General features: G+C 34.5%; 1 protein-coding gene across 1 annotated transcript in view; it reads right to left on the bottom strand.

Annotated features, from left to right (window-relative positions):
- The window catches only part of ADAM18 (ADAM metallopeptidase domain 18), a 142,205-nt gene that overhangs the window by 55,327 nt on the left and 71,013 nt on the right, over positions 1 to 15,865 (bottom strand). The window contains exons 13-15 of the mRNA XM_072762689.1: positions 9,101 to 9,196; positions 6,447 to 6,645; positions 1,199 to 1,304 (exon numbers count right to left, since the gene is read on the bottom strand). Of these exons, the coding sequence (XP_072618790.1) occupies positions 1,199 to 1,304; positions 6,447 to 6,645; positions 9,101 to 9,196 (401 nt within the window). The remainder of the gene's footprint in view (positions 1 to 1,198; positions 1,305 to 6,446; positions 6,646 to 9,100; positions 9,197 to 15,865) is intronic.

The following is a 15,865-nucleotide window of genomic DNA, read 5'->3' as shown; positions in this document are numbered from 1 at the left end:
GAAGTTGGGATTTCCCTTCCAACTGAATGGTGCTGTGCCAGTGGTGGGGTTTATAGAGAGAGTGTGTATCTACTTGTTTCAATGTTGAGTATTTGCTCATTTGCTCAATGTGTTAGAGTTTCAGGTATTTTCTAGATTTCTTTTGAAGCAATTGCTCCATGTGTACATGAACATTCAGTGTGTATGTGGTAGGAGTAAAATTCCAGTCTCCTATGTTGCCATCTTGGTAAATCTCCTATCAGTTGTTATTATTATTATTATCATTATTCTTTCATTTTCAATAGTCCCATGAAATTGAGGAAGTATTTGTTATGGATTAAGCTCTCCTTTATTGGATTTCATAAATCCCTTAAAAATATTCCAGTACTTCCATTTTAATCATCAATAGGTACTTCTATGTTTTACATATTAGTATTTTGGAAACAAACAACAGAAACAAAAAGGAAACTTTATTCCTCTCAATAATTTCATGTCTTAAAAATCAAAGCAATAGTTTTAGGATCATTATCATGTTGGACCCTTGCTCACGGGTGCCAACGTGTCCCAGTGGACGCCCCAGAGACTCAGACCCCAGACAGGCAGACGCAACAAGCAAGATGGTTTATTGAACGTTTGCGCAAACGGGCTCTCCGCCTCAGAGGTGGCAGAGCGCCCTGATTAGCAATTACAGGAATTTTTTTAAAGGCAAAAAGACCGCGGGAGTAGCATAGCATTGTGACATGATTGATTTCTTTGAAGGTCAACATGACCATGTTCAGGGACTTTTCCAGTCAGGGCGAGGGGGGGTAGTTTTCCTATCTCGGAAAAACAGAATGTTTTTGTTGCTTGAATTTATGGGAGGCACCTGGATGGGCTGCCTCAGGGTTAGGCCTGGTCCCACTCACGGGGTGTGTGTGTGTGGGGAGGGGGGGGTTTCTTCAATCATTTATCAACTTAATAATTTTTGGCAGTTTTTGCCCACTGCCTACCTTTGGTAATAAGCATCAGCTTTTTTTTTTTTTTTTTTTTTTTTGACTAGTCTCATTATTAGAACATATCAGGGAAAAAGGAAATTGAATTATATTGAAGAACTATATATAATGTTAATTGAAGATATTCTCCTGATATACAATTTACTGTCCATTACTCTTTAGTATCTCTTGGCAAGCAATCTACACTTTTTATGACTCAATAAAACAATTATTTTCTATATACATACTTCTGGCCACAAGGTAATGGCTGTGAATTTTTAAAACCACAGTTTCCAAATTTATTATGCAGAGAATTGATTTCTTTGAAACAGGCAAATGGAGCACCTTGAGCACCTAAAAATGCAAAGATGTCTGTTAAATTACTATTTTTAATTCAAATAAAATTTTTGTTCATAAAAAAACAACAATGAAACTCTTATTGTATAAACAAAATATCATGAAAAACGTCGTTTTTTTTTTCTGAGTGTATACTGTCAATGCAAGTAGAAAGAAAGAATGATCTGACAGAAAACAGAAAAGACTTGTATCTATTGCAGTAAAATTAAATTGCTGTTAAAAATAATTTGCTGCCCCTCCCCATCCCGGGAGGCTCAGCGGTTTAGTGTTGCCTTCTGCCCAGGGCATGATCCTGGAGACCCAGGATCAAGTCCCACATCAGGCTCCCTGCATGGAGCCTGCTTCTCCCTCTGCCTGTGTCTCTGCCTCTCTCTCTCTCTCTCTGTCTCTCTCTCTCTCTCTCTGTGTCTCTCATGAATAAATAAATAAAATCTTAAAAAATAAAATTTGCTGCCCCTCCCTGTGGGAATGCATACTGCCTCATCCAATGAATATTAGGCTTGACTTTGTAATTTGATCCTCTTACTGAAATGAGTAAGTTACACTTATTATGGGCAGAAAATCTTGTATGACTTGTGAGTAAAAGGAATGTTATATTCTCTTTATTTTCTGATGGGGGATAAGCAATGTTTTAAGTAGAGTTTCATCTGTCAGTCTGTGGATCATAGTCAAAGCAATATGGAGTAGTAGAATAATTGTATTGGATATGTAAATCTCAGATATTTTAGGGTTGTTTTCAATTCATTAAACATTGCAGGGTACCTAAAAGTGGACTTTTCCTGTAAAATATGTCTAAAAAATTTGGCATTGTCAGTGAAGCCAGTAGTAGATGAGAAGAAAACTGTTATCATTGGATAAAGAAGAGTAATTCATGTTACATGAAAATGAAACACTTGGAAAAACTCTTCACAGTGACTGAAAGGGAGATAATAGCCTTAATAAACTTAGTGTCTTAGGCAAACAAGTAGGGAAACAGAATCTGTCTTGGTTAATCTTGGCTGCATTTGACCAGAAGGTAAAGGTACTCAAGGAAAAGATAAACTAAACCCAAGATAAAATTAGTTATTTCAGGGACAGTAATAAAAAGTTAATAAAATAAAATAAAAAACAGAGAAAGCCTAGAAATGTGTCCATTCTACAGGCATTGGGGTGGATAATGATGGATGCTGGCTGATGTAAACTAGCCAAATTATTATTCTCATTTAATTTTTCTAAGTCTTTTCCATGGTGGATGCTTGTTGGTGGGTGTTTGGTGGATTAATACAAAGATTCACATTATTTTTCATTTCCATGTGTTTACCCACATTTCTCTATCTCAGAACCCTTGCCTTTAATCTTCCAGTTTTTCCACATCTAGGCTCCCCATCAACAAACTAGGCCCTTTGTCATCATTCATGAGTATATCTTTAATCTACCTCTGGCCATTTCTCCTTCCGCAAAACACAGATGACCAGATGGTCATTATCTTTCAAGGCATCCTCCAAAATGAGGTTGCAGTATGGCTACTGGATTTATTCCCCTCACTAATAACCAGTGACTGAAGCAACGTATCTATAAAACAAGCCTAGGCTTTTTCTTCTTGTGTAACTTGGTCATGGTGAAATCCTATGTATCTATGGGTGCACGCTGAGGGAGATGCAAAGTGGAGAAGGGGATACTGTTCTGGATATCCTGCTCATGGATTTTTCTTCTGCCCTGTCTTTTTGCTTGTGTTTGAATCCAGGTGAAAGAAAGCCTTCCATTTATATGACCATTTAACTTGGTGGATCTGACATAACTGAGCTTATACTGTACAGTTCTAAACACATGTTTATTTGGTGTCTGAAAATCAGATTCTTCATCTCTACAGGGGTCACTAATGTGACCAGAGTTGTTCTGTCAAAGTGGTATAGTTCTCCAATGTAGGTTGCACAGTCTTGCTCCAGAACCCCAGATAACAGCCCTGTCATTCTCCCAAAAAGGTTTAGTATAAACCCTACATAGCATTTTTTTTCTCACAACCTAAACTTCTGATATTATTGGGATTCCTGTGTTTCATAATTCAGAATGCAGAACTGCTTGCATTGCAACTTGGGCATATTGCAGAGCCCTTTTCTACTTTTCACTTCACTTAACGTTAGCAACATTTAATGTCATCTAATAAATGAAGCAGTACTTCCCCATGTGGAATATACTGCCTCCAGAACCCAAAAAGAACTACTAAGTGTTTTACTTTTTTTAGTTCAATGAGATGTAAAACACATAAAGTTTGGTTTTACTTTGCAGGTGATGTCAGGTCATGGATCAGAGCTGTGCCATTTTATAAATTCAGTAGTTTCAGAGAAGTATAGAGGCTAAAATCGGGGGTAACATATTTTCAACTATTCCCATAACAGTTGTTGTTCTCATTCTTTTTCCAACCAGAACCTTGATCACAGTAAAACAGACTTGATTGAGAATTTAACCTCCTCTGAGTTTCCTCCAACTTGATAATTTTTTAACTTTTTCTAATATCCTATTTTAGGAGATGAAAATCCCTTTATAAGTTAACAGTGGTGCCTATTCAGCATACAATTTAATTTGAAATGAACACTTTTTAAAAAATATCTTATTTATTTATTCATGAGAGTCACACAGAGAGAGGCAGAGACATAGGCAGAGGGAGAAGCAGGCTCCCTGCAGTGAGCCTGATGCCGGTATCCCAGGATGCTGGGATCATGACTTGAGCCAAAGGCTCAAGCCACTGAGCCACCCAGGTGCCCCTCAAATGAACACCTTTTTGTTATCTTTACGTAGTTTTCAATTGTTGTTTGGTAATATCCATCTAATACCCCTGTCCTTATAGTTATCATTTCCCCCGTACATTTCAATTGTACTAGCAAATGGATTATCTTGTACTATCCCAGTTCACTCAGTGAGGGTATTATCAACTTTTACCAGTGATGGCATGCTCATTCACAGCTTTCAGTAAGTAACTTAGTTTTGAAGGTGATCTTATGGGCTATTTTTTCACACCACTCTCAATATCAACTGTTAATGGTTAGGGCTTCTAGAAGTCAGAATCTAGATGAGGTATAATGTGAAAGCTATTTATTAGTGATTAGAACATCTGGAAGTGAGGGGGGAGAATGTAGGGTGGAGCAAAGAAGTCAAACAGAAATGTAGGCCCAATAAAGACCCTATGGGTAGCTGTGAAATATAAATAGTCTGCTAGAGTACAAATTGTGCCTGATTTGTGGCTGGATTAGACCATAATGATCAGGACTTTATACCCCATCTCAATTAATTATTGCATTTGTGCTGTCCTGGGATGGGTGTGTTTTGGTGCCTGTGTTGAGACAAATTCTGGAGTGAGCTGACAGCTGGAGATGATATGATGACAGCACGCAGTATTTCTCTTGTCTATTTCACCTCATTTTCCCCCAGCATTCTATTTTCTTTCCTTTAACTGCACTTAGCACAATTAAAGGATTCATATTTCTTTTGTCTTTATGTGTTTACTGTATTTGTTTCCTGAACATAAGCTCCATGAGTACAATAGCCACATGACAATTTTCATCTTGTTGAATACTATTCAGCTCTGTGTACATGCTTTGCCTTAAGTACAGCATTTTGCTGTATAGCTTTTGTTAGCATATGAACAAGAAAAAAAAGTGCCTCCTCCAGATAGTAGCCAAATGAATGAAGAAAGGAAGGATGAATGAATGAACTACATCAAGAGATCAAATTTTTGACCCAGATGGGTAAGTTTTGTGGGATACTAGGGCATATATGAGAAGAGGAATTACATATGCATTAACAGTTAATTAAGTCTTACCTAAGAATCCTTGCTTTAATTAGAGCTCAAAAAGATTGTCAAATGACAAGTAGCTCAATTCTGGATAAAGGATTTATTTATTGATAAAGAAGAGTATGTTCTGGACAGGCCTTAATGGATTTTATAGGGAGTATTATTTAATTTAATTTTAAAATGATGTATTAAACCTTGATCTAAAGTTACTGTGACACTGACAAATAATATTTTTAAATGCAAGTAATAATTGAAAAAGAAAAATAAAAACAAAGAAACCAAATAAAAAGTGGAATCATGAAAATACAACCTAGAGAAAACACCACTGACGTGTGGTTTAGGGGATTATAGCTCTGCAGCACTGGTTAAATATTGGTTAAGTCACTTAATTTGAAACTTCTTACTAAAGACAAGTTTCAAATAATTAGGAAGACAATATAAATTGCATATCATGTCATTTGGTACAAATTATAGACCTTATTACTGCTGGGCAAATAACTGAAAAGTGCTGCTTATACTGCTTTTGCTCAATTACTAAATGATTGATCTGAATACATTTCAATGAGTAATTTTTATCCATTCAAATTCAATTTAATCCCTATAAGAAATTATATTGGGGTACTATGAGTAGTTACTGCCTAACAAGCTTATATGCACAATTCTTATTTGAATTACTCGGAAAAAAAAGGAAATATAAGAAAATATAAGAAAGAAGGGGGGGGGCAGCCGAGTGGCTCAGTGGTTGAGCATCTCTGCCTTTGGCTCAGGTTGTGATCCCAGGGTTCTGGGATGGAGTCCCACATCACCACCACTCCCCCACCCCCCAACAGGGAACCTGCTTCTCCCTCTGCATATATCTCTGGCCTCTCTCCATGTATCTCTCATGAATAAATAAATACAATCTTTTTTAAAAAAAAAGGAATGAATTTTTATCAGTGGCCTATGACTACTGTTATCCTAGCAGTTCCTCAGTAAAGAAATATGATCATACTTGAATAAAATTCACTCTGATTACCAAAAAAATTCACTCTGTTTTATGCCATTAAAATTAGATAATGAAGATGTAAAGTGAAAGAAATTTAAGTAAAATTCTACAATCTATTGACTTGCCTTCCAATCTCTATGTAAATTATGAGAAGTAAACATGGATTTTTGCCCAGGTTGCCAAGTACAAAAAGCAAAAATCAACCCATGAGAAGAGGAATATACAGTATTATCCTGGAGAATTGTAAACACTTCTACAAAAACTTCTTCTCTAATTCAAATTTAATCTTTATTGAGCTTGTGATTCAGTTGCTTCTATTTTGAGAGTTGTGTGATATATATTTTATCATATAGAGGTAAAAGAAATATATAAGAAAAAGCAATACCTTCTCCAAATATCTGGGCACACTGGTTATCAGTAGTTTGGCATCGTCCATTATAACAATACGCAGTTCCCAACCTGCACAACATGCCATTTGATGCATAAGTGTCAGGAACACAATTACTAGATGTTCCATTGCAATATTCTGTAAAATCACATTCTTGATCAATAATCTTTCTACACGGAGTGCCTGCCACTGATATCTAGGAAGAAAAAGAAAAAGAATTTCATGTTCTTGCAAATGAACAGATTTATTCTTACTTACTGAATGAACAGATTTATCAAATAAACTATGCCTAATTATTGATATTTGGGGGAATCACAGAATTCCCAAGGTTGTGAGTTATCAAGGAAATGTCAGGTATTCATTATGAAGCCCAAAGGAAAATAACTGTCTCAGATGTAATAGGATCCCTTCTGACAGAAGGTTTACAACCATTCTGTGTTCTGCATTCTATGTTCTGCATTCTTTCTGACTCAACATGCATTTGGAGGGAGCCTAAACAGGTAACTCATACTTGTTCCTCAAAATTGGAGGACCAATGCCTCTCCTTTTTTGTCCTTGAAGTGACCAGGAGCCAAACTACCTGGTTTCAATTTCTTGCTCAGATTTTCACTAGTTTATTGTGTGGGTGAGATACAGATCTCTCTCATTTGCAGTTGCTTCATTTGTAAACTCAAAATAATTATCATTCCCTGAGAGAATTCTTGTTAATACTAAACTGAGTTAAACTGGATAATTTTTGGGGGGTGTTGAGTTTGATAAGTTTGTTACAGATTTTGGATACTATCCTTATCAGATATGTCATTTGCAAATATCTTCTCCCATTCTGCAGGGTGCTTTTTAGCTTTGTTATTTCCTTTCCTGTGCAGAAGCTTTTTATCCTGATGAAGTCCCAATAGTGCATTTTACTTTTGTTTCTTTCCCTTGCCTTTGGCGACATGGTAGGAAGAAGTTGCTATTTATTCTGTAATCCTCACTGTCTATATAACTTCAGTAACACTTAAACTTGATTTTTTTTTTTTAATTACTGTAGGATCCTGCCTTCTGCCTTATCTTTGTACATTCTAACCAAGTTATATGGAATGTTTCTGAGTTAGTTACTATACCATCAAAATGTACCGCCACTGAACACTGTATATAGAGAGAATACATTTTTGGAGGGTTGAGACAAATTGTTTAAGAATTTTCATAATTTGTAATAAAAAGCCAGCTTATATAATTTTTAATAATGAATACCTATTTTGAAAACACAAACTAAACAAAACAAACAAAAAAGGAATGAGGTACTAACAAGAACCAGAACATGAATCTCAAATTGATTATGCTAACCTAATTATAATGTTTATACATGATACAATTTATATTCCTGCAAAAGGAAAATTACAGATGCAGAAGACAGATCTGTAGTTACCAGGGTTTGTGGGTGTGGGTATGAATTGAATACAAGGGGGCACAGGGTGAATTTTTGGGAGTGGTGATAAAATCACCTATCCTTTGATTGTGGTCCAAGTTAAAAGACTGAATGTTTGTTATAATACTCAAAAGTATTCATTAAAATAGTTTTATCATAATAAAATTATAGTATACTAACTTAAACCTTAATTGAAAAATTGGGCACAAAGAACATATGGAATATTTACATGTATTATGTGTATTAGAATATTACATGTATTAGAATTGGAATTATAAAACATTTGCATTATTGAACCTGATTTCCCATCCAAACATATTCCTAAAAGATAATATATTAGTGCACCCATATTTAGCCTACAGTTATTAATTCTTGTATAACATATTTTACTGAAATGTAACCAATCCAGTACTAACAAATATTATTTATGATTTGCTACTGCAAGCAGTTCTGTAATTAATATTCTTTTTTGAGCTTTCCATATATGTGCATATTTCTAGAGCAGTTCTGTAATTAATATTCTTTTTTGACCTTTCCATACATGTGCATATTTCTAGAGTATGTACATAAAAAGGAAACTGGCCATTTATACTCTGTCCAGAGATATTCAAATATGGTTCACCAAAGGGATTGTAGTAATTCAAAATTTCACAAACACTCTCCAAAAAAATGATCCTTATTCCTTTCTTTGGCTACTATCTGACATTGTTGTTTTTAAGATTACCATTTGGATGACTACTTTATGATACTGTATTACTTTTATTTGTATTTACCTTAATTACTGCAGATGAAGCATACATTATTGAACAGTTCTACTCTCATTGTTGTAAACTGCCTGAACATTCCTTTTGCCTGTGCGTGTGATTTGCCTTTTACTTATAATGAGTGAGAGTTTTTTTGCATACTCTGTATGCTACACATTTTGTCTGCTAGGCAATTTGTCCATTTGTCTTACAATTTTTCAATGGTCATTACCATTTATTTGACTTCACAATTTCCTTAAGAATTGGTAATATCTTGATATCGTAATATATATGTTTATTCTTTCTTTACCTGATAATTTAAGAGATTATAAACTTTACTTCATAGTAGTTTTCCTTTTTACTTGTGGTTGTTTATGGAATCTCCATTTTGTTACTCTGAATTACTTCTATAGTCTCTTTATCAACCCCATATTAATTTAGTTAATATAGACTTCTATGATCACAGTTTAATTTCCTTTATATAAATGTTGGAAACTTACCTCACAGTTTGATGTGCAGCATGGTCCAGAACCACATTTTGCTGAGCCTTTCAGTTTACATGTCTTAAAATCACAGCATTTCTTAAATTGACATTCCTAAAATTTCATAATATTATTGTAGTTCAACTACTTAACAGCTCTTATTTAGTAGTCTTAGCTTCTATTTAAGACACTTTTGATTTCAACTATTTAATTATACAATGTATTCAATGAAGTTTTATTTTATTATTTCTTCAATCCCCAAAAGAATATATAATCATAAGAATTAAATAACATCTAAAATAGCAATTGATTAGTAACATTTATTACTTAAAGTCATTGGCAATTAATTCATAAATTACCAACATGGAAATATATTTCTGAAGAAAAAAAGTGTGAGTTTCCAAGAGAAAACCTTCCCCAATTGTCTTTTCTTTTTCTTTTTTTTTTTTTTAAGATTCCATTTATTTATTCATGAGAGACACAGAGAGAGAGAGAGGCAGAGACAGAGGCAGAGAGAGAAACAGGCTCCACGCAGAGAGACCAACATGAGACTCAATCCCTGGTCTCCAGGATCACACTCTGGGCGGAAGGCATTGCTAAATCGCTGAGCCACATGGGGCTGCTCCCCAATTGTCTTTTAATGATTTGTTTACTCAGGTTTCATTTTGTGAATAAAGTTAGAGTTAGGCAATAATTACAACAAAAGAACATTTAATACTCATGTGCCATATTTTACTATAATGAAATTAACAAAAAAGGATATGTTAATATATATATGTATTTTTAAAAGGTAAATGACATTCAACTGTTATTCAAAGTAGGTAATAGTTTAAATAATACACTAAATATTATTTCCATGTAAATAAATTGTTTTATGTCTTTAATTTTTTATATCCTTAACACTTAAAAAATCAAACATTTTCTATTTACTCAAAAACTAGTTTCAAAGATCTTGTCCTATGACATAAAGGTAAGATTCTTCTTAATTTTTAATTTTCCATTTGTTTCTGCTTTTCCATGTTTTTATGTGAATAGATATGTATTTATAAATATTCCCACCCCAGAAATAATATAGAAAATATAGAGTAAAAGTTGAAGTGGTTGCCATACTTCCCAGATTCTCCAAGGGTAAATGCAATATCATTATTTGAGTGTGTATGTGTGTGTGTGTGTGTGTATTCTTCCATCGACATAACAAAGATGTTTTTCCAACCATGTTTATCAATACTAGTTATGACCAAATCAGTTTAACTTACAATGAGCTTATGGGGACATGGTGTCTTATTTTTTTGTTATAATTTCTCTGATTACTAGTGAATGTGATCATAGTTTTTATTTTGTGCAACATTATGAATTAAAATAATCATTTCTTTTGACTGCTTTGAGCATTTTGATTCTCCTCTTTTCCCCACTAAATAGTGGGAAAACCTTTTACATAATATCCAGTTATCCTTTCTCCCTTCTATGTGTTTATAACATTTCTTTGCAGTCTGTTTTGTTAATGGTGCCTGTCATTTTGTGAAATTTGTATTGTTGTTTTTTATGACTGTGGGGTTTTATGTCTTTTTACTAAGACGTCCATTATGCAAAGAATATTATCAATACTTTATTATGATATTTTATTGCTATTTTAAATATTTGATTTATTTTTTACTGAAATGTGTCCCTCTATATTTTGTGGGATATTTGGTCAAACATTTACTACTTGGCATTATATTTGTGTATACAAGAACAAATGTACACTCCTCCACATATGTAGGTGGGTGCATAAAACAGAATTCCATTTGTGTAAAATGAGTGATATTTACAAAGATATAGATATCCATGCCATTCTTCCAAAGACCACCATAGTTCAACTGTAATTCAATAAGTTGGATTTATTACTAGCATCAGCAAAGGAAAACACCACCATGGGAAACTGTGATACTCCTGACTGATAGGTTAAAATTACAGAATTTGGGCTGTGTTAGGTAATTTGGGGTGTATAAGGAATCTGAACTTTGTCAGATTAGATGATATCAGAAACGAAAGGATACATCTCTGATTGGGTATTTTAGTAAGGCTTATCTAGAAGAGGAAGGACTATACCAATGTTAAAGCTGAAACTGGAAAAAAGAGCAGGAATTATTCATATTAGCAAGGATAGGAGGGTGTTTGGGCATTTCTGTAACTATTACAATTTCCAAGTTTACTTGTATTCAGACACAGAGAGTGGCTTTGCTTTTTTTCATCCATCATGATCAAAGATGTTGAACTTTTATGAAATTATGTATATTCAACAGGAGTACCCCACAACCCATTCATGTCAGGCCAGCTTCTAGCGACACCAAGGACCAGCTGATACTACTAGGCCAGATCCTGCACATCAGGGGCTGCATCTTCCTTTCTCATAATGAATGCACTGAATTTATAGGTAAATACTTATAACATTATTTCCATACTGAAAATAAATGTTATATATCTATATAAATTTAACGTATTTAGTTAAATCTCTTTATAAACACATGAGTGTTGATACAGAGATAGATACAGAAATGTAGATATCAGTTTTCATTTCTTATGCCAATAGCCCAATTCAACAGTGAATAGAATTAAACAACCTCAAAGTATGTCTGCTTTTTAAGGCAAGATTTCCCCCAAATCAACTCTTTATAAAAAGTTCTTTGTATTCTTCCTTAGCTCTAAGAAAAACTTTTGGGATGCCTGGGTGGCTCAGTGGTTGAGTGTCTGCCTTTGGCTCAAGGCATGATCTCTTAGTCCTGGGATTGAGTCTCACATCAGGCTCCCTGCATGGAGCCTGCTTCTCCCTCTGCCTGTGTCTTTGCCTCTCTCTCTCTCTGTGTCTCTCATGAATAAATAAATAAAATATAAGAAAAAACCTTTCAAATAAACTCTCCAAGTACTATTATGACTAATGAATATTCTAAATATACTAATCCTTAGCCGTTAATATGGATGATAAATTATAAAGATAATTACACTATCCATGCATTTATTGAATCAACAAGTATTTGTTGAGTACCCTGTATGTACGAGAGGCTAGTCTACTGGAAATCAAGGAACAATTAAGGGATGGACTATATTCACTTTAATTTTCTGGTTTTTTTGTTTTTATTTGTTTTTGGGTTTTTGGGTTGTTTTTTCTTTTTTTTTTTTTTTGCCAGTATCACTCCATTTTAATCACAGTATGTGTGTGTGTTTGTTGTGTACATTTGTGCATCTAATTTGCTAGTGATGGCAATTTTCCCAAATTATTAAAGTGGATGAATAGACTTAGTTTTTATTTCTAGATGAAAAAGAATGAGTTAAAACATCACATTTTTATATCAAATTTTTTATAATTTAGAAAATGTATAACATCATCAGCAAAATTTCTTTTTCTTGAGTATAGCTGATACACATTAGTTTCCAAGTGTACAACATAGTGATTCAATCTCTCTGTACTTTATGCTATACTCTCCACAAGTGTAGCTACCATCTGCCACTATACGATGCTATTACAGTATCATTGATTATATTCTCTGTGCTGTGCTTTTATTAATAATAATAATAATAATAAATCACCACCAGAACTATGTGGCATGGACTTTTCCTTGATGAGAAGTTCTGAAAATATAGACAGGATTTTTTTAGTATATTTTTTCTTAATAATGCTATTCACTTTTTAAATGTCTACGCATGTTAGTTTTTGCAAATTATTTTTTCAAGGAATTAATCCATTTAATCTTGGTTGTTAAATTTAGTAGTACAATATTATTCATGATATCATCTTACCATTTTAATGTCATATTACATAAGATCTATATTGATGTCCCATTTTAATTACTGTTACTGTTGAATTTTTGTTAGTGTCAATAAAAGCATTTCTCTATTTATTCAAATAATTTCTATTTGGTTGTAGAATGATTGGATGAAGAATCTGTGCAAACATTGGGTCCATTGAACCTACTGTGAAATGGCCTTTTTTAAGCACTCCAGGTATTATCTGGATTCTCTATATCCTCACTCTACTCATGATGATGTTTTAGGTCTTCTCATGTGAGTATGATGAGCAAAGATTCTGTATTGAATCATCCTACAGTGGTCTGCATATTCTCCATTCTCCAGTGTACAGTTACTTCAGTAAAAGACTATTGATCATTCTGTTGAAGAGGGAAATGATTGAGGAAATTGCTACTTTCTGTCCTTACTAGAGCATTGTAGGTTTTCATCCTCTATCTGAACAATGAGCTCAAGCTCTGAGACTGGCATGGGTCTAAAAATGTATTAAGAAATTAGCAAGAGATTTGTGGCAATTGGCATTAGTCCTCTGCTCACCATTTCTTAATTTTTAGTTATATACGTCAAGAAATATGGTAATTGACTATCTAGATCTTTCTTAACTATCAGTATAAATGCATGCAGGTCAAAACCAGTAGGTACCATCTATGCCTCTCTTCCGTTTATGCTAATTTTATCCATTTTGGCTATTATTGTTAAGCACTACCACTTGGCCTATGCTATTATTCGGTGATTCCTAGTGACACTAGGATGCCCAACTCTGTGATGGCACTTCCAGCCATCAACCCTTGTCTTTAAAAGAAAGTTATAGATTGGATCTAAAAGATACTCCAGGATAATGTCCCCATCTTAAAGTCCATAATCTTAGTTATTTTTGCAAAGTACTTCACTAATATAACATATCCATAAGTCCAAGAATTACAGTGAGGACATCTTTGAAGGTCCATTCTAACTATGACTCAAACTCTGGCATGAAAGTACAGATGTTAGAGAAGGGAAGTAAGCCAGTACATGTAGGTTTGTGAGTTGGTTACTGCTCTTTTAAGCTAAAGCTAAATCCCACAGATACCTCTAGGAAATGATATAAAATAGGAGACATAAAAATATTTTCTGTAAAGGACAAAATAGCAAATATTTGCAACTTTGCTAAAATAGTGCACCATATGGCTTCTGTTGCAAGTGTTCAGCTCTGCCATTATAGCACAGAAACAGCCATAGACAATATGCATATGGGCATGACTGTATTCCAATAAAATTCCATTTACAAAATTAGGTGGCAGCTGTATTTGGCCCACTGGCCAATTTGCAGAATTCTAATGTAGAGCATTAGAATCAAATATCTAAGAGAATTTACTTATAAAGGGTAAGAAATATGGGGCATTTATTCACCAACTACCCTTCATAATTATGAGGGCTGATCATTAGCCCCATGTGCTTATAGCCCACCTTGCTAAAGGCTGAGCATGCTACTAAGACCAGAGGAAGCACTCCAACAAAAAGTCTCAGATATTTAAAGCAAGTACTCTTTCTAGGAACAATCAATGCTGAGAAGAGACTGATAGGACAGAATCTGCTGGCATATTCTGCTTAGAGCCTGTAGTTACAGAAGCTCAAAATGTGCAGATCTAGCTCCAAATTACATTGCTTTATTCTATCCTTCATTAAAAACAGACTTTTGGGAAGGCAATTGGCATCATATTTAGGAGTATTTAGGGGGATGTGAATACAAAATGAGCATAGTCCTGCTGATTAGAAAACTAAAATGACATTAAAAAAAATCCGAGATAACTGGGTGCCTGGATAGCTCAGTTAGTTAAATGTCTGACTCTTGATTTCAGCTAAGGTCACAATCTCAGAGTTGTGAGACTGAGCTGCACTTTGGGCCCAGTGTGGAACCTTCTTGAGATTTTCTCTCCCCTTCTGCCCCTTCCTACCCCTCTAACAAAAACAAAACAAAACAAAACAAAAAAAAAAACCAAATAACCCAAACAAATAAAAAACAAAACAAAACAAAAAACAAAAGAGAAAAAGAAAGAAGAAAGAAAAAGAAAGAAAGAAAGAAAGAAAGAAAGAAGAAAGAAAGAAAGAAAGAAAGAAAGAAAGAAAGAAAGAAAGAAAGAAAGAAAATTTGTTCTAACTCTCTGAAGAAAATCCATGGTATTTTGATAGGGATTGCATTAAACGTGTATATTGCCCTGGTTAACATTGACATTTTCACAATATTAATTCTGCCAATCCCTGAGCATGGGATATTTTTCCATCTCTTTGTGTCTTCCTCAAGTTCTTTCAAAAGTGTTCTATAGTTTTTAGGGTATAGATCCTTTACCTCTTTGGTTAGATTTATTCCTAGGTATCTTATGCTTTTGGGTGCAATTGTAAATGGGATTGACTCCTTAATTTCTCTTTCTTCAGTCTCATTGTTAGTGTATAGAAATGCCATTGATTTGTGGGCATTGATTTTGTATCCTGCAATGCTACCAAACTGCTGTAGGAGTTCTAGCAATCTTGGGGTGGAGGCTTTTGGGTTTTCTATGTAGAGTATCATGTCATTGGTGAAGAGGGAGAGTTTGACTTCTTCTTTGCCAATTTGAATGCCTTTAATGTCTTTTTGTTGTCTGATTGCTGAGGCTAGGACTTCCAGTACTATGTTGAATAACAGTGCTGAGAGTGGACATCCCTGTCTTGTTCCTGATCCTAGGGGAAAGGCTCCCAGTGCTTCCCCATTGAGAATGATGTTTGCTGTGGGCTTTTCGTAGATGGCTTTTAAGATGTTGAGGAATGTTCCCTCTATCCCTACACTCTGAAGAGTTTTGTGTGGAATCAGAAAAGACCCCGAATAGTCAGGGGAATTTTTAAAAAGAAAACCATATCTGGGGGCATCACAATGCCATATTTCAGGTCGTACTACAAAGCTGTGGTCATCAAGACAGTGTGGTACTGGCACAAAAACAGACACATATATCAATGGAACAGAATACAGAACCCAGAAGTGGACCCTCAACT

This window comes from Vulpes vulpes, chromosome 7, assembly GCF_048418805.1.
Source record: "Vulpes vulpes isolate BD-2025 chromosome 7, VulVul3, whole genome shotgun sequence".
In the NCBI taxonomy this organism is placed as follows: domain Eukaryota; kingdom Metazoa; phylum Chordata; class Mammalia; order Carnivora; family Canidae; genus Vulpes; species Vulpes vulpes.
The sequence above is the reverse complement of the archived record's forward strand: the minus strand, read 5'-3'. Positions and strand labels throughout refer to the sequence as shown.